The sequence below is a fragment of the Atractosteus spatula genome, chromosome 12, assembly GCF_055471065.1.
Source record: "Atractosteus spatula isolate fAtrSpa1 chromosome 12, fAtrSpa1.hap1, whole genome shotgun sequence".
In the NCBI taxonomy this organism is placed as follows: Eukaryota; Metazoa; Chordata; class Actinopteri; order Semionotiformes; family Lepisosteidae; genus Atractosteus; species Atractosteus spatula.
The window spans coordinates 38861566-38887019 of record NC_142717.1 but is presented as its reverse complement, the minus strand read 5'-3'; the positions used below and the strand labels follow the sequence as shown (position 1 = coordinate 38887019).

The 25454-nt window shown below is 41.0% G+C and overlaps 1 protein-coding gene across 1 annotated transcript in view; it reads right to left on the bottom strand.

Annotated features, from left to right (window-relative positions):
* stk3 (serine/threonine kinase 3 (STE20 homolog, yeast)) overlaps positions 1-25454 on the bottom strand; it is an 87535-nt gene that overhangs the window by 20749 nt on the left and 41332 nt on the right. Inside the window, exons 9-10 of the mRNA XM_088929287.1 lie at positions 21535-21727; positions 13649-13824 (exon numbers count right to left, since the gene is read on the bottom strand). Coding sequence (XP_088785413.1) covers positions 13649-13824; positions 21535-21727 — 369 coding nt within the window. The remainder of the gene's footprint in view (positions 1-13648; positions 13825-21534; positions 21728-25454) is intronic.

The following is a 25454-nucleotide window of genomic DNA, read 5'->3' as shown; positions in this document are numbered from 1 at the left end:
CTCCCTTAAGATCTGCGTTACTATAGGGCATATTTCTCTTACTGATTCTGTAGGGAGGATTCAGCCTTTATACTAAAGAATGTCATGTATAAAATGTCAATCACTTGTAATGGATGACTGAACTAAAATTACTGCAGTCTTAAGCATAAAATAAGCACTGTGCTGCAGTGTGTGAAATAGTGATGAGAAATGTACTCTGCTAACAGATTAAAAGACTATGTGTAGATGCATGTGGTTGATGGATTAAAGCTGCAGGTATCTGGTCAGTCAGAAATGCTCATCTTCAGGACCAATTTCCACAGGACACACATCCACAGAGAAGTTCAATTATTAAAACTGATGAGACGCAATATGGACTTTCAGAAGCCAGTTTGACATTCTAAAAGGAAGAAAGGCATGTAAGGGAATTTAATCATAATTTTATTTTATGATAGATCATTATCTTTGATAATGTAATGGGAAAAAAAAGTAAATGCCAGCATCATGTAAACAAAACAAAAACAACAACCATGGCACACTGTGTGTAGATTAAAGTGGAATCATATAGTGCCACTGTAATCACTCCTTCTGCTGCAACATCATTTAAAATAGCTCATCAGGAAGGATTTATACTGCTGTTAAAGTGTCCTCAGATCAAACTAACTTCTTTTCTCTTTATAAAGCAGTTTGGTTTCTACCATAACTTCAACTGATGGAGCCATAAATTCTGACAGAACTACTGAATGCCAAGCAGACAGAGCATAAAGTCACAAGGGCTTAAGAAGCCTGAAAGCCCAAAAATGTCTCTGTAACAAATAAAAAAAAAGTTTAAAAAAGACCAGTGGAAAGGCATGACAAAAACACAATGGAAAAATTTCAGCATTCAGGCATTTAAAAGCCTTGCTTTATGACAATACTAGCTTGATTGCATAAACAATGCTTTCAGGCATTTAATCAAGCAGAACGGATGTATTGTCTTCCTGCATAATAGTGTTGGGCTCTCTCCCTATCTCACTGAAAGCATTTATGAGCAATAAATCTCGTCATACTAAGCTGATACTTTCAGATAATGTTTTTCTTAAATCAAAACAAAAGGGCTATACTACATAGTATGTCCCTAGACAATTTATTGACTAATGGCAAAAGAAAAACATTTAAGACACCCATGAGAAAATTTTAAAGTTTAATTTTTACAGAATTCATAAAAGGCAGCAAAAACAAGATCCATTAAGAATACGTGAAAATCAAAATCCTTGGAAAAAGTTCATTTCTTATGCACACTACTGCAACGTGCAAAATCACATGTAGCTTTCACCCCTACTGCACTTACAGAATGGTTCTGTTAATCTTATCTGATCTTATTTTGACGTAAGAACCTTAGCAGATAGATTACTTTACAATTTTTACTGTCTGTAAAATGCTCACCAACAGTTTGATGTTGGCTATTTACCTGGAGGCCACAATAGCAGAGGGCTTTCATTTCAACTGAGTGCAATTACTGTACCCAATTGACTCCTTAATTGAACTGCCAAGTGGTTTGATTGAAATAATCAGCAAGTTTATTTTTATTCAGAAGACTGGGATTTTATTTCTCTTATGAAATGCAATAGTTTAAAGTCAACCTCCAACATGGGGAAGAGCTGAAAGCAGTCAAGCACTCTGACTTAATCCTATTATTAAGCCAATTAAGAGTTTGATAGAGTAGCTGAGAGCCGGGCTGGAACACAAATCAGCAGGTTTGTGGGTCACCAGGACCAGGACTGGGGACCTTAATAATGGAGTTGGACGACACACTAACCTTCCTGCGTTTGTTGGTTCCCTAACGCTTTAAATTGATCTAAATCAATCGGGAACAAACACTGATTTATAATAAGCTGAAAATAGCACTTCCAAACAGATGGAATCTGAGTGATGTGCCCTGCTCAAGGGCTCCCACCCTGCATTTGCATCCACTGTTGTGAATCCAGGCTAATTAATTTCTACTCAAGGCTACCCTATCCTGCATCTGATCCTGAGTGGCTGTCCTCTCACACGCAGGAAATGTGTTGATGAAGTCACAGGCCCTTCTTTCAAGTAATTAAACAAAGCGAAACGGGACAGACTTCACTGGTGTTCACTCTGGTGCGTTACCTCACCACAATCATTTCTTTCGCCTCTGCCTACAGACTTTCAATGGGAGAATGGTCCAGGCCGTATTTTTCTTTATTTCACGCTGGGCTCCCTGATCCAATTAATCTCGATGCATCTGAGAGCTTGAGCTACAGGAGGAATCTATTTATTTGGAGACGCGCTCAACCGTTCCAGAGCAGAATGGGCAGAGGCTCGTTCCTTGAATTCTGTGCAAAATCGATAACGTACCGTCCCAGAGAAGTTTCTGACCAAAAGAACTGAGGTTCACAGCGAATGGTAGCTCTCGTGCTACTGCATCGCAACAATTTAAACTGCCCCCTGCTCAGCCTAATGTAGTGGTTCAAAGTACAGATTGTTTTGCACTTCATTTGCTTTACTTGAGTTATCAGGATCATCAATATCAATCAGGCCTGGAAAATGTCTCATAGCTGCACAGTCCGAAGGATTTCAAACTGCAGCAGATTGTAATGCAAAAAATGAAAAGAAAAAAGTAATACTAATGGATGTTTGAATACTTACACCAACAATTCTGTGAGGAACATGTGAAAGTTCACAGAGCAGCAAGTAAACAATGATAACTGATGGCTAGAAGATTAAAAATTAAGAGATTAAGAGGCAAAAAAAATGCATTTTAATATTCAGGATTAAGGCTGTGAGCCAGGCTGGCAACTGACATTGCAGACTTGAACAGCCCGATTCCTTTCAAGCTTCAACCAGGGAGAGTTGATTTTGTAGAATTTCTCATAGTGCAAGAAATCTACTGTGCGTTTGCACTACAAACCCACTCAGCTCCTGGGAGCACTAAGATTAAGTAGGTCACGACTGCCAAAGACAGCTGAGACTCATCTGGTGGTGAGTGTGCAAGCAAGCCAGCAGACAGGCTCAGCCAGGTGCAGAGACAGAAACCAACTTTAAATACAGCAGCATTTCTAATAGCTGCCTCTGGAGCCATGTTAAATCTTCGTGACCCAGTAGCTATGAAAATTTCCCATTAGGTTTGTGTCTCAGTGCTTTGTGTTAGCAACATCCACGGGAATGGCACTGTATTACTGATATTTCAAAGCTCAGAGAATGAAACCAAACCTTGTGTCCACTTACAACAAGCTCCAGGACCACGTTATTTGCTGGGACCTAAACACATATTCATGCTGGATCAATTCCTCTAAAACTGTAGCATTTAAAAAGGTTCTTAATTTTCATACTCTTATCTCCTGGCAACTCATGCAATTCACTCGGCTGTCTGATATTAAATTAATTAACATCATACTGTTTATGAAGAGCAAATTGGAATTCTGTAAAATTTGCACCCATTAGCTTAAGGAAATTAAGTCAGCACTATTTAGATCAAGATCTCTTGAGGGTGGAAATGTTTTCCACAGCTGTAACTGTGCTTATGTATAATTACTATTCCTTTTTCAAAACAAAAACTTACAAATTCCCTGAACAAAAGTTGAAACGAAAACAAAAAAACATTCAAGTAAACGTAACCGTCTCCTGAATTCCGTAAATGCGTGTAACAAGCTTTTTGCAATCTGAAAATTAAAGAAAGACCAGAGCTATAAAACCTCAGCTGATCTCAGTCTGGGGTATAATAGCTGGGCTGATGGGAAAGAGAAACCTTTGCAGGTGATAAGCGGGCTTAATTACCAACCTCAAATCTACCCACTCCTTTGGCGAACACACAGAAGAATTCAGATTCCCTTTGTGTCTTGCCAACACCCACCTGAGAGCTCAAGCCTGATCTTTTCTCAGCACAAACAACTGCAGCTCTTGCACAACTGGTGTACTGGTGACAATGAACCGTGTCTAGGTTTGTTCCTCTTGCACAGGCGGTGTACTGGTGACCATGAACCGTGTCTAGATTTGTTCGTGTTGCACACGAGGTGTACTGGTGACAGTGAACCGTGTTGATGACCGTCTTGTGAGCAATGTTTTAAGGATGGCCCAGCCAGCGTGCACTGTATAATGGGTGTCTCTGGTTCGGCACGCTTTATTACAACTGCGTCTTGTCTAAACATTTCTTCTTTCCCAATCCCTGATGGGTCCCTTTACTTTTGTGAGGGTACAGTGGGGATTCTGTGTTTAGGCAAAAGAGTGATAAAGAAACAAGCAAAAGTCAATTCCACTCCAAAAAGTAAAAAGAAAGAAGAAAAAACAATATTATTTTCGTTGTGGAAGCTTCTAAAGACAAGACGGCTCCACGGCCATCTCACTGTTTTTCATCCTTCTTACTACTTTTTATTTAACGATTAAATAATTTATAGGGAGAATCTACACAAAATAATTTCTGCTTTCATCTTTCATTTTAAAATCATGTTTTTCATATAATTAACTATTTACATTATGCCAGCATAGATGGGAGGTTACATATAGAAATATAATCAGTAAAAACACAACACGCATGTAATAATCCAGACAAAAAAAAGACTGATTCTTCCTTTTTCATAGAATAAAATCGGGTCTCATTGAGGTCATCAACTTAATCGAGGCTTGCCAGTATTTGCTAAGCCTCTCCGCCTGTAACCTAAGAGAAAAGGCGACTTTTCCATTAAATACACCTGCTTCACACCATCGTTCCATCCCTTCTTTTTACTCTTCAATGTGGAATTAACCTCTATATGCGTCTTTTCCCTTGTGGACACATTCTGCTCAATAGGTGAGATTTTGCACTTTAGCACTTTTAGAACAGTTTGTGGAGGTTGTCACTGCTTCTGCAGCATGCAAATGGCAAAAAAAAAAAGACTGCCTTGGAGAACTCACGAGTTGTTAGGGCGGAAACCTAAAAACACATTCCCGCCTATTCAGATCTACCGCCATCACTGACTAGAGCAAAATACGGTTATGGTCTACTGCCATAGAAACCCCAAATAAAATAGGGGTGCACGCATCCATTCGTCCACTTTCTCAACGCTTCATCCAAATCAGTGCTGCAGGGGAGCCGGAGCCTAACCCGACAAGCAACGGGTGCGAGATAGGATACATCCTGAACGGGACACACACTCGCACCTGAGGCCAACGCACCTTCCAGTATGTTTTGGGACGGTGGGACGAAAACGCAGTGCGAACATGGGGAGAACATACAGACTCCACACAGATAGCGGCCCAGGTCCAGGATCGGACCCGGGGCCCCAGCGCAGCACGTGGCAACGCCAGCCACTGCGCCCGCTCCAGGGATGCACCCCTGTTTTAAATACTCATCGTGGCTCTCAATCTGGAATCACCAACTGTTAATCAACTTGACTGACAGCTAAGACCAGCACACCGGCACGGGAAGAACGGCGACCTACTGGAGCACCTGTGACAGCCTGCTGCCACCACACATGCCATGATTTTCGCAGTGCCAACCAGCAGAACGGGTGCTTTATCTCTCTGGTAACATTGCAAGCTCCCAGGCACCCGGTACCATCACTGGGGGCACTGCTGTGTGGCAAACCCAGCTCCAACCATCCAGTACTGACCTTGCCCGGGCTCAAACCAGCAATGCAATGGACTACAGGTCTCATTCCTGCGCTCCGAATGAACTCATTTACTGGTGGAAACACTCAGCAGTCTCCTGGAACTGGTGCTCCTTTGTAGGCGTAAGAATCCACAAGAAAGCTCCTTCAAGGACCTGATGAGGTCTCTTCAACAGAAAAAACTACTACACTGAGACTTAACTGCAATAGCGTACCGCAGGTTAAGTAACAAGATCAATCAGTTACTAACCAAGACAAACTATGTGACTCAGTCTTCCCCGTTCTGTGAATTCTCACTGTCCTAAATTCCCTCTCTCCCCCATGTATTCAAGCAGTGCTAGGCGATACCATGTTTGTACATTTCCTTTATCACAACATGACACCTAACAGGGGCAGATGTTTGCCCGGGTTCTTACACGAATCCTATCAAGAAAGATCACTGTACATTTGACATCAACAGGGATGACCCACAAGGGGTCTAGCGTGCAAGTGACAAGCTAACAGCCCGTGTAGTCGACACTGGAAGCAACACAGGCTGGTGCACAAGTGGCGCATGCTTTGCGCTAGTTTGCAGATGCTGTCTTGTGGCATTCTGTCCCATTCCTCTTGTAAGAGCCTGGATAGGGGTGTCTAAGCCCGGTACGCCAAGAACCACATCAGCTCCTTCCACAAATATTTCATGCAGCTCAGATCTGGTAAGTAAGGCATCCATAGCATAACTGCCCCATTCACATCTGACCTTTTAGCCATTGTTACGCGAGTAGCACGGGGATATTCCCGATGGATTGTGGTGTCATGCAATGATCAGCCTGCAGGGAGGGTGGCAAGATCCCAGAACCTGATCAAAGTAGAACTGGGCAGTCAGCCATCAATCAATACAAGTGGAGTTCTGTAGCAACTAGACATTTATGCCCAATCAATCATACTTTAATAGACAAACTGTAACAGGACAAGCACGAACTTTAGAAAAAGCAAGCACCCAATCAGTGTTTCCTAATTTACCCCTGTATGGCTCATAATCCTTAGATCTTAAGAGCTGTGGCATACGTTTTTGTTTTTTGCAGTATGCAATACAAGGAAAGGCATTATCGTATGTACTGTTCCCTAGGTAACAATTTGCAGTTCAGCTACCTTAAGGTCTCTCACAGATTATCTGAACATGTAATGAGATAATACCACTCTTAGCAACACGCTCCCTTCTTCTATCATGGAGAGGTGAGATTAATAGATTGTGGTACATTACACAAATTATGAAAAAAAAACTACCCTTAAAAATTCACATAAAACTATATTAAATAATGCATTTTTTTACATGCCGATTAATCTAGAAAATGGCAGGACATGAATAAATATGGATTGGGCAGTATTGCAAGAAACTAACAGTTGCAGAATGGGTGAAACATCAAAACATTCCCACACTTAATTGTGGATTGCTAGGATCCAATCAATTTTTAACTTCTGTCAGTCTGATCATTTGTTTTTTCCTTTTGTGCTCCCATGGAAAAGAAGAGACGGATGGGAATGGACACTTGTATTTACAGTGGTGGGAGTCCTTTTATAAATACAAGCGTTCTGGGGGAGATAAAAAAGGGCAAGGAACAGTCTTATTATGGAAGAGAAAAGGTGGATATACTGTATGAGCTGCTTCCTTGCAGGTGACAAAACAAATTGGCTCAGGCTGACAATTTTTTTTATTTATTTGCTTCTAGTGTTTGGAAAGGCCCAATATTCACGCTTTTTCACCCAGGAAATGGAGCCTCTACAAATAAATCGGCTGATTATCGGCTTTAACACTGCAAGCCTATCCCACAGAAAGGGGAGAGGGAGCCACTTGCGCACGTCCCTCTGAAAGGCGCGGCGTTTCGCCCCTCGGACTGACCGGATCCTGCCAGCGCGCAGGTGCCCAGCATGCCACTGGCACTCTCACTGCTCGACCCAACAACCACGGCTCGCAGCCAACCCCCGGAACAGGGCTACTCCACACTCGGACCCCTCTCCCGTCGGCTACACCGGCTCCTCAGCTAACTTGATTGATAAGAACGATAACTGAAAGAGTAACAATAATTAATAATGACTTAAAGATATATAACAATACTGGCTACATCAAATACAGCGAGAGGAGCAGATTGGAAAGCTGAAAGCTCAGCAAGTAATGATATACGTACTGTAGCAGACATGAACTTTAATGCAAAGATCCCCATAAATCTATAATGAGTCTTATTTTATTGTTCACAAGGGACTCCTTAAAGTCACTAACATAATGAGCAAAGGAGAAGGAAACTGATGTGTCCAATGAAGAAGAAAACAGCATGGAAGTATGAGCATGGAATTAAAAATCATGCTGTCAGGGAGAAAAAGTACATTTTTTTGTCTTTGAAGGGTTTTCTAAAGCATTTTGCATTAGAATGTTAAGGCCTGTCATTATTTTGCCTTTGGGAGATGTGAGGTGATGTAGAATGGCTAGCTTTAATGTGATTTGTTCAAGCAGCTCCTGTGCCATTTCTAAAAGTTATAAACAGTTTCAATTGAAATCCACCTCAAGCGTCGCTACAGCAGACAGATTTCCACACTTTGCATGATTTGTAGCAGCACTTTAACCCTCGACAACTAGTTTGAAGAAAAATAGGAGTGAATTTCATACATTGCGAAAATGATGCAACTAGAAAAGTGATTTATCCGTGTAATTTCTGCTGCTATCAGTTTAGTACTTTCATTAGTTATTTTCTGTCATTCGCTGTCCCTGAGTCTTCATAAAAATATGAAGACTCATATTTTTGAGCCTTCAAGCCTTCTTGACACCTGAAGAAGGCTCCACGGCCGAAACGTTGTGTTCTCTTTCTTCTTTTTTTTCAGCATGGAATAAACCTATTACTCGTTCCTTCATATAAATATGATCATCAATACCACACATAAAACACAAATTGAATTCTGCGGTAAAATCAATAACCCTGAAATTATTTTTAATTTTAAACTCGTGGCTTGATTCCTACAGTTCTGAGCTGGAACATCATTAAATCGTGATACCACTGGCACCTTTTACACAGCTTCACTCCCACTAATTGTTATACAACTGAGCAGGGCTGCACAGAAATAGAATTGATTTTGATTTTCTTCTGTAAAAGAGAACAGGGAAATGCTCCTGAAAAGAGAACCCACATTTCAAACCCCCAAAACCCCAAGAAGCTCCGTATCCGTATTCCATTTAGACCCATTCTAGAACTTCTGGCTGAACGTTCCTAGTTACTGAAGTCATTATGAGAACCAGGCCGAAAATACAAATGTCTACAACCCACACCAAGGACCACACTTGAATTCCACAGCCAGGGAACTTTCTAGCATTAGGCTTGGTTGACATAAGACACCCCCACTTAAAACAAATCATTTTCAGAGATCGTATAGATGACATTGAAATGCTGGGCGTTGGTAATCTGCCCTGCCAACACACACAACTTTATATAAGTTAGCAATCAAGTTCATTTAATATATTCATTGCACTTGGGCATATACTTTCTTAAATCCCCATAGTAACCAACAAGTCTGGACTCCCGCGCAATGAATACAAACATCACTGCAGAGAGCTGGAGGAGTCTGTAGTAAGGCTAAGAGGTTGTTGTTATATTAATTTAAAAACCTAATGGCAAGAATTCATACACTGCATATCCATTTGCTTGTTAGATTGAATCAGCTTCATATTCTGGCATTTATAAGAATTCTCACATTCTGCAAAGTTGCATAATATTATTCCTTGACTTTCTCCGTTTTAAGTTGAGTCATTCAGAGCTCTGATGCACCTATAACAGAAAACGCTAACTCTGCAAGACCAGGGCTACGGATCCTAGACCTTAAGACAAAAGAAACTACGTAACAACACAATATGTCACTTTCTCTTTACTTGCCATTTCTCTACAGTCACTAAACTAATTCCACTCATACCAGCGACCGTTTTTGTTAATTCACTTCTGTGCTATGAAAACAGGTTAAAAGTTTAAGATATCATTTCTATGCCTTATCTTCCTGGATGCGTCCTCAGGGGCCTTTTTAAATTTGACTTAGATGAGATAATTGAATCTGTCTGCTTTAAATACCATCTCTCGCTGTTCTTTACCCTCTATAAAAGCACCTAGTTACCACAAAGGAAATGGAATTTGGCACGCACAAGGCATTCACATTTATTTCAGGGTTGAAAGGAAGAAAAGAAAAGATACACTCCACTTCACCGCTAAGGTTCTGACCTGTAAAAATCTCAGAAAGAAAGAAAATGAGCAGCAGGGGCCAAGAGGCTTTTCAACAGGAGAGCCTAAAACCAGCATGTTTTACTTCTTGATTGTCTCTCTCGGAAAACATGCAGTGCCGAAGCAGTATCAAGGACATTATCTTTTAGGTTGTCCCTGTTTTATATGTCGCATACATGACTTTCTACAACAGGGGTGGGTCTTAGGGAGCCACTCACTAATGCACTACACTATGCCACCCCCACTGTACATGTACTGTAGCACCGTTTTTTGAAAAATATTTCTTCTGTACTACATCTGTCTTTTCATTTTCTAACTGCTTCATACAGTTTCTTTACTTCCCACATACATACAACCCAGTGCAGGGTGCTGGGCGAGCTGGAACCTATCTTCCTAGCAACGGGAGCACGGAGGGGTACACCCTGGACGGGACGCCAGTCCATCACAGGGCAGACGGGCACCGACATGCACACACTCGCACCAGGACCACTTTTCTCAGCAGCCAATTAAACGACCAGCATGTCACTGGACACCTGGCGGAAACCCACACAAACATGGGGGGAACATACAAGCTCCACACAGACAGCACCTCCGATCCAGAACTGAACCCAGGGCCCCAGCACAGAGAAGCAGCAATATTACTCACCGCACCACCATGCCAACACGATATATATGTGTACCAAAAATAATCTGTTATCCTTTCCTGAGGCACGCTTAGACACAACACTGACAGTTTCATTTCTAAAGTGGAATGTTCTCCTACAGTAAAACGAGGTGTTTGACAGGGGTTATATTAAAACTGCTGGATCTGTACGCCAGGGATAATGAAAAGGGCTTCTCATGGCCATTTTTGTTCTCTGAGAGAAATGAACAAGTTACTACAACCGAGGTAATGTGCATCCTTCAAAACCAGCAATTATCTCACTTTTCTCCTTGGGAAGAGACGTCCTTTCTACGGTCCGCCTTCACTTAATTAAAATGGCGAACCTTTTAATATTCAACGCAGGAGTCACTGTCTGAGAGAGGACGATTCCACTTAAAACCCAAGCCAGGATGACAAATGAATTTGAAGAGCAGAGGCAGAAAACCAGACGGAGCTGAAAAAAAAATTATTAGATATGAAGTGCTGCTTTCTTAACGGCAGCAGCTTACTGGTAGAAAATAAAGCAGTCTCACGTGGAGATGTACTGTTTTATCTTTAGTTAACCCAACAGAATCACTGCTTCAGGCCAGACATTCAGAAGAATTTAATCCCAATCTCCGAGTGCCAATTGCTGCAAGTCCGGTAGGCATGCCATTAGAATCAAATATTCAATCACAATACTGCATTAAATTTTACAATAAAAGAGTAAAACCCTTTTCCTTACACTTTGGGTTACTTGGAAGGTAGTTGTTAAACAAAACTGGTCTCGCATGGCTGATCAGGCTGTCAGACGAAATCCCAGCTCCACATGCTGAAAGTATCAGGTCTTCCGAAAACACGGACTACGAAGATGAAGGCTTTATTTACTGTAGGTACATGACTGATACCAACAGGACTATTAAAATGGGGAAAACCAACCAAAAGCATTGTTAGCAAGCCTCTATGACCTGACTCACGGATGCCTTCTCAAACCTTAAAGAGAACCATTAACCAAAACAGGTAAAAAGGTTTACAAAATACACTGTCTTTCAGATGAGAGGTGAAACTGAGGATCTCGGTGGTTTATTAAAAATCCCAGGCTTCATCACTCTGTGCTCCTCCCCACTGACAACATCTAGATGTTGCTGTTATTATTAATATTATTATTATTATTATTATTATTATTATTATTATTATTATACACTACAAAGGAACGAGACCGAGCTTAAGGGTAGATGGGATAGGTTGGATACAGAATCATTACCGAATGGATGGCAACAGCTAAAGAACATTCTGCGTAAAACACAAAACATTCATCACGAGAGTAAATCAGAGGCTGTAAAGCAGAATCGCAGATGGTTCCATCGACCAAGACAAACCGATGGGAAATGAAAGCACTTCTTAAAATGATTTAAAAAATACTAGAACATGAATATAATGAACTGCAAAGGACATGTATAAAAACATCTGAAAGGCCATACTGCAAAGGTTTCTAGACTAAATGTTTTATCAGTGTTAAAACAAGCAGAACAATAATAACAATAATAATAAAAGATGAAGCAATGTCTCGGAGAATACATGTTAAACTAAGACAATGAAAGGGAAACATGAGAAATGTCTGATGTACTGTATTTAATACTTGCTTATCTCAGGTCCTCACCAGGAAGAAACTGTAGATATCCCTTAGGACGTTTTATATCAAATAATACCTTAGCATACAAGGGGCAGAAGAGGTTCTTGAAGCTCTTAATCTCCAGAGGATGATGATATTCTTCCAACTGTAACTCTTCAGTCACTCAAGACTGAGATAATATCCATTGGCTGGAGAATTAATGAAATAACCCATCCACACAAGGTTGATAAACCCCGAACCAAGTAATTATAATGGAAGTAAAACTTACTGATGTTCCGATATCAAGAACAGTTATTAGAAATAAACTAGAAAGACTTAGGTGTTTCTGCTGACATTAATATCTTCTAAACATTGTAGGGAAACAATAAAAATGCAAACAAAATGTTAGATTATACAGTTTAAAGTGAAATTTTAAATCAAGTGAAGTTAAGTTGAAATTGTATAAAATTGTTATAAAAAAGATATTGCTGCTCTGGACCAAACATAGTACATACTGTACAATATCATTAAATGTTCTTTTACACGTCATTTTGACACATTTAAGCATTCAACTGTTAATATAATTTAGAAATATAATAAATTAAATACTTAATCATTTCTGGTATTTATAGGGTGGACTTCTAAACAAGTGTATAAATTCTGCACTGAACATTAAAAATGCGAGAAGCTGAGACTTTGTCACACAGGAATACAGGGAAGGTGGAGGAAATGACAGGACACCACTTCATGTGTAAAATTCTGTGACATCTGGCCAAGCACAGTACTTGTAAAGTAGTGCAAAAATAACTAATGTAGTAATATGACATTATTCTTACGCAGCTTCTTTCCCTTAGAAGGACAGATAAAATGCATAAAAGTAAAAAAAATTCCCTTAGAAATGATTTATAATAATTCATACCAAAACCAGAAGATTGCACCAAGACCACGGACAATAAATCCAACTTCTCTCTGCTCTTTCCTCCAGCTGCTGTCCTTCCTTTTGCACACTGAATCACAGTTCAACCCGGACAACAGCAGCTATAAACCAGTATACCACAGAGTGCGCCGCATTGCTTTATGAACCAATTATTTGCCGAGAGAAGCGAAGGCTAGGACTGTTGACACATTCATGCTGACTGTCAGAACACTCGCAGCCCACAAGTTATTTTCTGAAGCTTTAGTTAATACACAAATCAAAGAAAAAGTGCGCTTTCCATCTGAGTGTCCTTCTGTCATTTATAACCTTTTGTGTTTTAAATCAGAATCCCACCTTTTGCTGTGCCCACTAAGAGTTGAACTCGAAAACAAAGGTACGAACAGTTCTATAATTTCTCCTTAGCCAAAGAGCCCTTGTTAAAGTTAACTAAGGTAAAAAAAGTCAAGACGCAGACTATGTACTGTACTGTATATCCACAGTGCCAGTGAAAATGCTGTAACACACGACATTCTCCCAAGAACGTGCATGTACATTTAAGAATAAGACTAAAAAAAAAAATCTTGTTTCACAGTATAACAGGTTTTTTCACAAGGTTAAACAATGGCACAGACACGCACAAAGGGGATGAATTTCAGTGCAACACAAGTGCAATAACGGTGATCGCAAAAGCCTGGTACTTACGAAGTCAAAGTCTCCGTCCTGTGGCACTTTCCAATTATCTGGGAAGGCATTCTTGGCTAAATGGTATGGCTCCTGCTTGTTCTGGTTGCAGTTTTCATTAGCTATGTTTTTCGAATCCTGCTTGTCAAAGTAATCCATGAAGGACGGTCTTTGTGCTTGCTGTGAAGTAGCATTTCCTGCAGGAGAAAAAAAAACACCTTGTTCAAAACTACAAACAGCAGCAGAAACAAGCAAAGAAAATAAAAAAAATAGATCAATTAATGGATTTTGTTAAAAACAAATTAGAGACATGGTCTGAAGATTGAAATGTACCCCAAAAAATTATTCTAAGAACAATAAAACAGGACAGGGGGGCGCTGGCAGGAGGATAGAAACAGACATTTTTATTTAAATCTATTTTTCCCATTTGCAGATAACCTCAATGAATTTGAATAATTGGAAAATATTGCTTTCTTTTTTAAATCTACTACAGGCAGCTTGCAAATGACACGCTCTAATTTGGTCCTAAGAATAAGTATAATTTCTTAATTTAGGGCAAATTAGTTCCATCATGACTGCACATGGCCACAGCATGTCCAGAAAACATTACGGAGTATGAGAGACCGTATGCCCTGCCTGTGTGTAGATATTACACTACTGTTCAAACAAACTATTTCAGAAGTTCTTATTTAAAGTAATTTGAAGAGTACAGACACTCTCGTACATTTGTGATCCGATTCAAACTCTATAGATTGTGACTTAATTCCAAGCATGTGCAAAAGGGATCATCACATTTCATTTTTCCAGCTTAACAGTGTAGGAGTATGCAACTGATAAATATCCAAAAAAGTGTCTCCCCATTTCCACAAATTGGCACCTATTTTGCACTACTTTGCGCATCTCAGCTCATCAGACAAACTGAACATCTCCCAGGTATTACCTTCAGTGTTCCCACCCTTTCGTCCAGCCACAGAGCCACTGCTCTTAAATAAAATGCCAAGCATTGCACATTCCCTACAAACCATTTAGCACAAAGGAACTTACCACTTCTGCATTCAGACTAAAACCCACAGTCAGCTCAATTTGAGATCTTGCTGGGGTTAACCTGGGACATTTCTGTGTGTTCAATTATCCTCAAACACCCCAATGCATGCCGGGGAGAGAAATGTGTGCTCCAAGTGTTCCAGCGGGAGATCAGGGTGATGGAGAATATCAAAGCTCTCTTTCACAGCAGATCTGAAGCCCAATTAGCACAGAATGGAAAACAACACATTGATACACAACCTCTGCCTCCCAGAGAAGCCCTTGAGAAATCTAATACATCTCAACGCGCCATGTGTGATGCGACCTGTGCTTTTCAAAAAACGTTAGGATCGTCTAATCAATTTCATAACACCATGTGCAAAGACTTCATAAAATGTCAGTGACCGATATAGTGTCACAAATAATGATGGCAAAAAATACAGACCAAGATTTCAGGGGATCAGAATGACAAGACGTACGGCTGGCAATTAAGGTTGCTGGAAAAAAAAGTGGTGAAGTTAAAATCACACACTGAAGCACTTAAAAGGATTTGAAGCTATGCTGACTGCAAAGCCTAAATGAAAAGAGACAGCTTTTTAATTTACCTACTGTTAAATAGTAAATGTAGTTCACAGTCATGTGCATATAGGCACAGAGGTGACTGCTATCCATCTTCATTTCACTTGCACTCGTGCTACAGTACGTAGCAATCTGCATGGCTGTGAGTATCCAGCGTCTGAAACTCCAGCTTACTCCCTTCAAAAGAAAATACACAGCAAAAAAAAAAGCCTAAAATCTAGGAGTTCAATGTTCCATTAATAATGCTTCAGACATCACCTGTGTATCTCATCATCACAGCTGATTAATAATATTAAATTACAAACGCGCACACACTCACATGAAAAAGATGGTTTCCACAACATTTAATAACCCATCAGTGTGAAGACAGTAATGAGGCTATGTAACAATCACCCACCTGTTGAACAACAGACAGCGAAAGGAAGGGCACAGAGGATTGCTGATAGGATGCTCTACTACAAAGCCCCTGAGTGAGCAGGAATCTCATGACAAGCTGGTTTCAAGCCATCCAGTGATTCTCTTAGTATAGTTTTTCAAACAGTGAGAGAAAATGCAAACAAAGCAGCATCTCCAGGCTGACAGCAAATCTTATCCACATGTGAACAGGAGGACACTCCCAGGGTAGTGCTCTACAGCCACTGGAAGCAGGGCTGCACACAATTGAGTCTGCGAGAGGCCTGAGTCAGCTGTCGACCTTGGGCAGAAGAGTCCTCGGTTCCATTCTCCAATTTAAGATGTACTACTTTCATCAAACTCATGCTCCCAAGAGCCACTATCAACTTTGTGCAAGTGTGCAAGTCATTTCAATTTGGTGCTGCCAGTGACCAGAACAATCTGCGGAGTAAGGCAAAACTATCCACCTTCATATCTGAGGGCGTTTTCAGCTGTGGGATTAAAGCGTTTCTGCCATCTCCTTTTCTTTATATTTGATTAATTGACCGATTGCTTGTTTCATTTAATTTACCATTTTATTTTCAGTACACTAATGGCGCAAGCCACTGCAAATAACTCATTAGAAAAATGATTTTTCATCTGGTTCATGAATAGTAATAAATCCTAATATTATTTTAACTATAATCAGGCATCTTTAGAAAGCTGCAAATTAGAAATGCCAAAATCTTTATACTAGAAACAACAAACCACTGCAAGACCATAACATACCTAGCTCCTCATATAACCTTTTATAAATAACATGAATCTGATAATGCAAGGGGTATACTATAAAAAAAAGGTTTCATACAGTCTAGTCATACCTGCTTTCTATTTGTGCATCCAGTAAAAGAAGTACAGTACATAAAAAAGCTCACAAGTACAAAATTAACACACAGCTCCACATCTACACCAGCCCACAGAGGAAGCAAGGTCAAGGACAGCAGCTCATTCCATATGCCTTTGCAGTAGATGCTGAAAGCAGTGACTGGTGGTAATCTCACCCTAAATGCCTTTCGGTGTGTTAATATCCAAACATTTATGTTCTCTATATTAGGATGTCACCTCTGGCATTTCTGAAATAAAGCCGCTACTATTAAAACAGTAATCTGGACTGTTTTACCAACATCTCCAAATTTACAGGTGGCAGAAATCCAGGACAGCTTAAGAATTTGGATCAGGCAGCCAGAATCTTGCTGGCATTAAAGGGAAATGCACTCGTTAAAAGAGCTGTTTTATTCACATAGTCTTTGAGAACACTCTTAAGTAACTGCCTTCCCAGCACTATAGAGTCCTGCAGCAGGCAGCTTTGTGCATTCAGTACTACGCACTAAGCAGGATCCAGACAGCACCATCTGAGCATGAATCGTACAGGACAGATTAATGTTTTTTTACTTTTCAAGATGACACACCTGTATCAAGATGTCTCACAATTGGAGAGCAGATCACTGACTGTTAAGTCTCTGACACTCTGCCATTGCAAACCCTTTAATTGCGTTACTACTTGCAAAGCTGCAGTGAAAGAAGTCATTAAAAAATAACCAAAAGAGCTGTAAAACAAATCCAAAAACAGAGAGAAGAATTACACAAAAGGAAAAATGAAGGCTGTAGTGGGGAAAAAAAAAAGCTGGCAGACTAATCTGTTTGGAAATAGAAGCCAAATACATTCACACTGCAACACATATGTTGAAACGTGTAAAACCAAGCGATTATTCCAAGGAGAAAACACTCTGCTTAATCATACAGCGAGCCACTTCCTGGTTTTTAATAGCACTGATCCCAGCCCTAAGTGCTTGAGTGCAGAACCACTTGAGTGAGGCCACCCTCAGCTAGTGACAAGACCTTGGCTCGAACCCAGGACACCTGGGTCACAGAGCTCTACCTGTACTTTACAGGTTGAGCCAGTCAGGACCCTCCCCCCCCTGCTTACATGATGAGTGCCTCTCATTTCTGCAGGGTGTCCTGTGTGAAAAATATTAACAAACAGTAATAAAGAAAACCCTGGCAAACTAAAGCTGATCTTGAAAAAGTGGCTACAGTATACCTTACATGCTGGCTTGGGAATAACCACTTTCAGACAGAAATGATCATTTGCTCCTACCTGGAACTTTTGTTTTCGGAGACTTTTGGCCACTTATGCTGCATACTGCACCGTTCAGTAATTGTATCCCGGAACTGAGCCATTTCCAAATCTAACGACTGGAGGGCTTCAGAGACAGATTGTGGAACTACTCAGTTAAAACCCCAGCTAGGGTTAGGGTTAGCATTCCCTCACTACTTAAGACATTGTTTATGCTCAGTGCTGGATTTTAAGGTCCCAAGTCAGCTTTAGGATGAGTGATAATTTGCTCCTATCTGCAACTTTTTTTTTTCCCCAGAGACTTTTAGTCACCCAAACGGATCCTCATTTAAAAAGTCTTTTTTTTTTTTACACACACAAAAGGTCCATTTTGGTGCAAGACTGCCTGGCAAACAAAGCATGAACTGGGACCTCGTTATTTATGAAAGAAATGTTTCTTTCCAACCCAGAAACCTTAAGACGAGCAGTGCTGAAAACCACTGCCTTTCTTTCAGATTGGTGATCATTAATATGATGTATTTGATTTAGGCTTCACACGGGAATGCTGTCTTTAACATGTGGTCTGGATCTATTCGTCTGTGGTTAAGAACGATGCACTTAAGTCTACCAGATACAAAAAGCTGAGAACTGTACACGACTGGAGTCCAGACCACAGAACAGAGTGGGCCCAGTACCCATCTGACTGCAGTTTACTGTACATAGTCTAAAGGGTAACTATAAGAACTATAGAATATCTATAGAATATAGACTTATAAATTAAGATTGTGAGCTGTACATGGCCGCCAAGCGGATTAATAATTTATTTAATGAAATAAAGCAAGCAACAGTCGAGAGAAGTTTCATCTCCAGCGGACTGACATGGGGAGCCCTGAGCTTGGTGTAACAGTTAATGTATAGGAATATCTCTGAACTGCCTGCTGCTTGATTTTTATACCTGAAAATGCACATGGAAACAACAGCAATAGACTTTATTTCGCATGCTATGTCACTTCGCGCCAGCAAAAAAAAACCCAGATAAAATCAGGTCGTAAGCCACAAATTGCCAGAGCACACTTTCCTGCACAGCTCACACAAGAAATATTGCAGCTCTTGAGTGCTTTCCTTTTTTTTCATTCCAGCTAGTACACTATCTCCTCCAGACCTATTTTCGTCCTGCTTTATGAAATAATTAACAAGTGAAGGCGGGCTTGGTTTTATCACATTTTCACACCTTAAAGGGACAGTAAACAATTTTCTGTCTTCCATGCTTGAGCTGTTCCAGAGAAAAACCTCAGACTTCTGCCTCATGGCTGAATGTGAGGGTGCAAGGTAGGAATCTAGCATGACTGAACGACAATATGTTCATGGTAACTCAATACTGAACTAGCCCTTAACCCTTCGTCTGGAAGTAACGATAACTGAGAAAACATTCACAGGATTCATCCAGTGTTGGAATAAGATAAGATCACTTTATTAGCCCTATACAATTTCTTGCATCAGGAATTTGTCTTTCCGTGAGACACACAGGTACACAGACGGGGAGAGAGAAGCCTGGGGTCAGAGCGCAGGGTCAGCCATTTATACGGCGCCCCTGGAGCAGCTGGGGTTAAGGGCCTTGCTCAGGGGCCCAACGGAGTAGGATTCCTCTGCCGGCCGCGGGATTCGAACCGGCAACCTTCCAGCCACAGGCGCAGATCCTGAGCCACAGAGCCACCTCTCCGCCCCACGGAGGGAAGCATGGCACCACCTGCTAGGTTTCACACCCTGTGAAGCCGCTGCTCCAGAATCTTTGTGCAGCAGCAATGCGTAGCAGATTTCAACTGGGCCTTGTATTCTGGGACTATATAGGCCCTGTGGAAAGGGAGAGCTTGGTTTCTTAGCACTGCTATGTAAGCATTGACCACAGGTGCCACATTTGCCTGGGTATTAGTGTGGAAAGGATGGGGAACAGACAACACCATGCTGAAGGAAGTACTTCTCTTCACAGACCTGTGTTTCGGGAGTTGGGGATCTCATGGCAGATGAGCATGGTGTCGTTTCTCAGACGCTTGACATGGAACTTGCCATCTCGGAGGCGCAGAGCTCACCCTGGCCTCAGGACAGCAATCAAAAACCTCAACTGCCTCAGAGCCCCAGCAAATGAAACCGCTCTCAACATTATGTGGCGACTTCAGAGGAGGACATTTTTTTATTTCCAGTAAAACGATCTTGTGCGTGCAGCCCTGCCATCCTACTGCTCAGAGTTATATTTTGGAATTCTTTAACTCGGGGTCTAAAGAAAACACTTGTTTCAGGTGTCGATTTATTGAAGTGCTGTGCATCTTTCTAATTTTAAATACACCTCTGCTTCAATATTGCTTACAGTTAGAGTGACAAACGGCCTGCAATGCCAAAATGCTGTATTTATGTTTGTCAGACTATACCGATTACTGTTGTAGTTATAACAGCCAGCTCTGCAAAGTGAGAAGGCACGCAGTAATGCGACACTCCCACCTAGTGGTAGAGTCGCGTAACTGCAGCAAGGTGACTATGCGTACCCTCCTGCAGTCCGCCACCCAGATCAGCCTAAACGACTCTTCTTCCTGGAGAGTACAACACTTGCAGTCTAATGAGATAAGGGAATATGAGTGTTTTCAAGGCTTGAATGTTTTTTTAAAATTAAGGTAAAAAATAGAGCAGTCAAACCAGTCCAGTGTTTTTTCTGTTGCAGTTCTGCTGTTTCTGACCAGGATGTGGCAACGGGAATCTTGACAAGGGTGATAACCTTCCCACCCCCCACATTATCAAAAGCCTTACCACTTAACCCAAAATTTTAACACTACAGTAAGCAAAGTATAATGAAGGGTATTATAAGCCAAAATCTGAACCACTGTCTTTGCCCTTGTCTGGATGCAAATTATACCTTACTGGGTCAAAAAAAAAAAGAGACGGATCTGAGATCCAACCTGTAAACAGACGTCTGTCAGAAGATGTGGGTAGCACATAAAAACAATGCTTCTTCTACCATAGAGATCTGGCTAAACTCCAAAAAACCATTTAAAAAGAAGCAATTCCTTTCAAAGCAAACCTGCAAAACTTGATCTCACAATACAGTCTTAAAAGCTAAGCACCAGGAGCAGACAGGTGTCATAAATGGTGCTGTGTTTTCTTCATTCAATTTCATGGCCTAAAGTAATAGATCCTTCTGACACCATTAAAGGCGTCCAGAAGGCAGCACACGCTGGATGAGCCTCCAAAATTTATTTAACAGTAATATGCCACAACCTCTGGAAACCACAGGCAGAAATGCGTGTGATTCACACTGAAAAGCATCTTTTTTTTTAAGATGTCGGGGAATGAAGGAAGAAAGAAAAAAAAGTGCGGGACTAGGACGACCCAAATGGATCCTCATTTAAATAGCCATTTTTTTTACAAAAAAGGTCCATTTTGGTTTCAGTGTGCAAGACTGCTTGGCAATCAGAACATGAACTGGGACCTCGTTATAAATGAAAGAAATGTTTCTTTCCAACCCAGAAACCTGAAGACAATGAGCGGTACTGAAAACCACTGCCTTTCTTTCCGATTGGTGATCATTAATATGATGTATTTGATTTAGACTTTGCATGGGAATGCTGTCTTTAACATGTGGTCTGGATCTATTCGTCTGTGGTTAAGAACGATGCACTTAAGTCTACCAGATACAAAAAGCTGAGAACTGTACACGACTGGAGTCCAGACCACAGAACAGAGTGGGCCCAGTACCCATCTGACTGCAGTTTACTGTGGGCGGCCGGCCGGCGCTGCCGAGGCCTGAACAGGCGCAGTGGGGCGGACTCACTCTTCATGGTGCCGTCCTCCTCCTCGTCATCGCTGTTGATCACCATTGTGCCCAGGTCGGACTCCAGCATGGTGCTGTTGTGCTCGATCATGGTCTGCGCCCCGTCGCTCATGGTGCCCGTTGCCCGCATGGTGCCCGCGCCCTCGGAGCCCGTCTTCACCATGGTGTGGGAGTCCACCTCCACCTCGTCCTCCTGGGGCAGAAACCAGAAAGCAGGGCGGTCAGCGCCACCGGACCCGCGGGGCCCGGCTCAGCAGAATCTCTCACACCGCACACGACTACAGACTCAAAAGATGTAACATCGGAGGATCAAAGCTAAGCAAAGACAGCTAGCAAAGAATCAATTTTCGCTGAAAGAATACCCAATAAAATCCTTTAAACTTTTAGCTCAAGTGCAATTTGCTCAAAGCAGACAAAGATGGCACACATAACAGTGCTCAAAATATGAAAGTCTTCTGATTTTGGTGTATGTACCTTTTTAGATTGTGCTCTGGGCCTTGTATTAGGTAGGTAGTGATAGGCAGAACTGCATAAAACTAATGAATAGGTTACAATACACTACTCCCATATCTCACATTGTTATTCAGTTTAAGGTTAATCAGATTGTCGTTTTTTTTCTGCATTTCTACGTAGAAGCAGAAACGTACAACACGCATCCACACAGTTTTTGTCTTTCCTGGTTTCTTATTAATATGTTTCATCCACCTCCCCTTTTCTCCATTCCCAATTTGGAACATGCAATTCACATTTCACTTTGTTACTGGCAGCTCCCGCGTCTGAGCGGATGACTAATGATTGATGAGTATCCTCCAGTCTCGCAATATGCTTCTTAAATGTGCTAAGCCATTGGGAACACTCTCCACCAGCTGCTGTTCAGCCCAGCGAGTTTCACATAAGCATCTCTGACATTTCATTTTCAATTCCTGCACAATTAAGGACAAACAGAACTAGCTAACAGTGCTAATTTCGTCCCCACAGAGACTCCCCCGGGTCCTAGGCCCGTAATATCCCGCCAACAGATCCCGCATATTCGTGCTTAGATAATCGTGATCAGTGTAACGAACTTTAATAATGATCCAGGTAGGCTAACAAATGTTTGGGGAGCACATCTGAAAGATATTAGGCACGAAGTGAATACGACATCAAAAGGAAACTCGTGCAATCTGCCTCCCTGCTTCTATGCAAATGACCTTATTGAAAACAAACCTCATGTTTCCTAAATGATTTCTTAAACACCAAATAACGCAGCAAATGGAGTTTAGCATGATGATGACCAAGACGATATGCATTATTAATCCCCAGTGAGGTCAAAGTGCAAGGCCACTGCCGACTTCGGTGACATTTACAAATGCACCTCTTACAGTAGGCAATCCGCTGGGATCAAAAGCTTAATGATGTAATGGCAACAAATGAAATTTGTATTTTCACACTCATTGTTCCTGATTAAACTTTAGCATTAAAGTAGTTCATATTACAGGAAGTTCAGCTATCCATCAAAACTCAACATACGTTATGAAATCTTTGGGGGGCCACGCTAAGGTCCACAAAATTCTTTAAAACATGGCTCATTTATTTTGCCAACCTGCAATTTCCCCAGAGTCGCTTGTGTGAACAACTTCCTAACATTACTAAACAGTTCATAATGGATAATGGTGACCACTGTGGGATGGCGGGCAGATCACGAGAGGACTGCCCTGGTGGGCATACCAAGATGTGTATGGAAACTAATCTCAAAATCTAACACTCGCACTTTGTGTGTAAAGTGAAATCCGAGCCACGATTTCAGGAACTGCTCTTCTTTCTATGAAACAGGTGCTGGCTACATGGGAAAGGGCTATTATTTCAAGTGGACGGAAAGTTAAACATCTGTTGTTAATATAAGAGGCAGGGGACACTCCTGTCAGTGGATCTCTTACAAATGGCCAAAGTCTGAAGCAGTTTCACTTCATGCTTTCAAACTACCCTTGTTTGTATAGAAATCTCTGCTACATTTCAAGTGATTTTGTTGAGATGTTATTTATTTTCCTTTTTTAAAGTAAAAACAATATCCCAACTGACCTTCCTGTGGAGTATAGCATTTTATAACTTCTTGAGACATACGAGCTCTGGCTTTGCTCATGAGCAGGATTCAATTAGGTTTAAGCTCCATCGCAGCAATTATCTGCTCAGTATTTTGTGTGGCATAAAACAAGCACTTCATACTCCTCCAAATCCCTTCTTATTTTTCAGATTACATCATGTGATTGCGCCAGGGGACGAACTGGAAATGGCACTAAAGGGAGCAAAACCATCATGATAACGCAGGAAGCTCTTCAAAACAACTTTCTTTTTGATACTCATTACAGCTCAAAGGCAAGCACTGATTGCATATGAATGTCTGTTCATTTTTAACAGGAAGGATTCCAAAGAAGAATTCTTTTTTCTTTTGTAAAAGAATTTAGGATAAGGCACAGCATCACAGTCACTGTATAGACACATGAAATGAATTGTGTTGGTTTCCCTGTGAAAATAAAACATCTCAGCAGGCTTCTTCAATAATTCATGCTAACGTTTACACATGAATGAAGTATACAACACTTACAAATATGCCAAGGTGACTACACATTTATTTTGATAATGTGATGAGTAAATTGCTGTAATAAATTGTAATGATGTTCTTCAACATACAGTAAGTGGGTCTAATCCTCTATGTGACTTAGGAAGAAAAGCTCTATATAAATACACAGAACCGATACTACTACAAGGCAAACAGAATAACAAGTGTAGACCACATGCAAGAGAGAGTACTTCATTTATTTGTCTGCAGTCTAGCCTAAGCCTTGATTGGCCTTGAATTAAATTATGCTGTGGTATTTCTCAGTCAGAAACGTTTCTTTAACCAACGCTTTTAGAATGAGAAGGCCCGTGAGCTTTTGTATCTATTTCAGCTTCCATCTGTCAGAGAAACAATATCCATGGCTTTTTAAATGTACCGATTGATACTCTAAATCTGATGAATATATGGGCAGGTTAACTAAGTCCTGCAAAAATTAAATGGAGTACTTCATTCAGAATCTGCATTCAGCCGCTGTGTCTGAGACAGCGGTTCTGTCCACACCCACTTTCACAGGCACTGTGGGAGTGGGACACAAAGCACTGCTAATGGGGGCTTGCTTGTGCGGCCCCTCTTTAGGCCTGTTTAAGCAGGGCCAAGTCATATCTGCCAGCAGCACTACCTACAAAGCCACAAACGATTTTTGTTTTTCCTCTGGCCTTCAACCCATGTCTGACAAGAATCACACTTGCTCTCTGCTCAGTTTTAAAACCGAGCGGCTGTGTCAGGTAAATGTGTCCCAGAACCAACCTGACTTGATCAACAGCCATGACAACGCTTGCCAAATTTCATTCAGAACAAGGGCAGCGATTGTCTTTTAAACCGCCATAAAAGCTTTGTCAGACCTTTTTACTTAAACCCCTTGCAAATAAAATCTTAACTAATACAACATTTTCTAAAGACTGCAGCTCCAGTGTTCACCCGCTGCGTCTGAGACACTGGTCCTGTCCAGACACTAAATAGTTTTCCCCATTTCTATTTTGATTAGAACTGCACTCAAATACGGAATACAACCAATCTTTGCAGACTTTCAGCCATTAACTTAAAAACATGTTCATGGGAACTTTTTACTCAAATGCCTGTTTGAAAGAGAAATAGGCCACAACCCCAATTTCATATCAAACTACTACTTTGATTTTTAGTTAAATGTCCAAACAAACTGCAAATTGACTTAAATTGCAATTCACAATAAACTAATGCACAACAAACTGAAGGGACCAGCCAGTAATTCACCATTTTAAAATTAATGTGTGATCCATGAGTACAATATGTTTGTGCGGACATATGTTTCTTCAAGTAATTCCTTTATATTCTCGGTTGCTTTTAT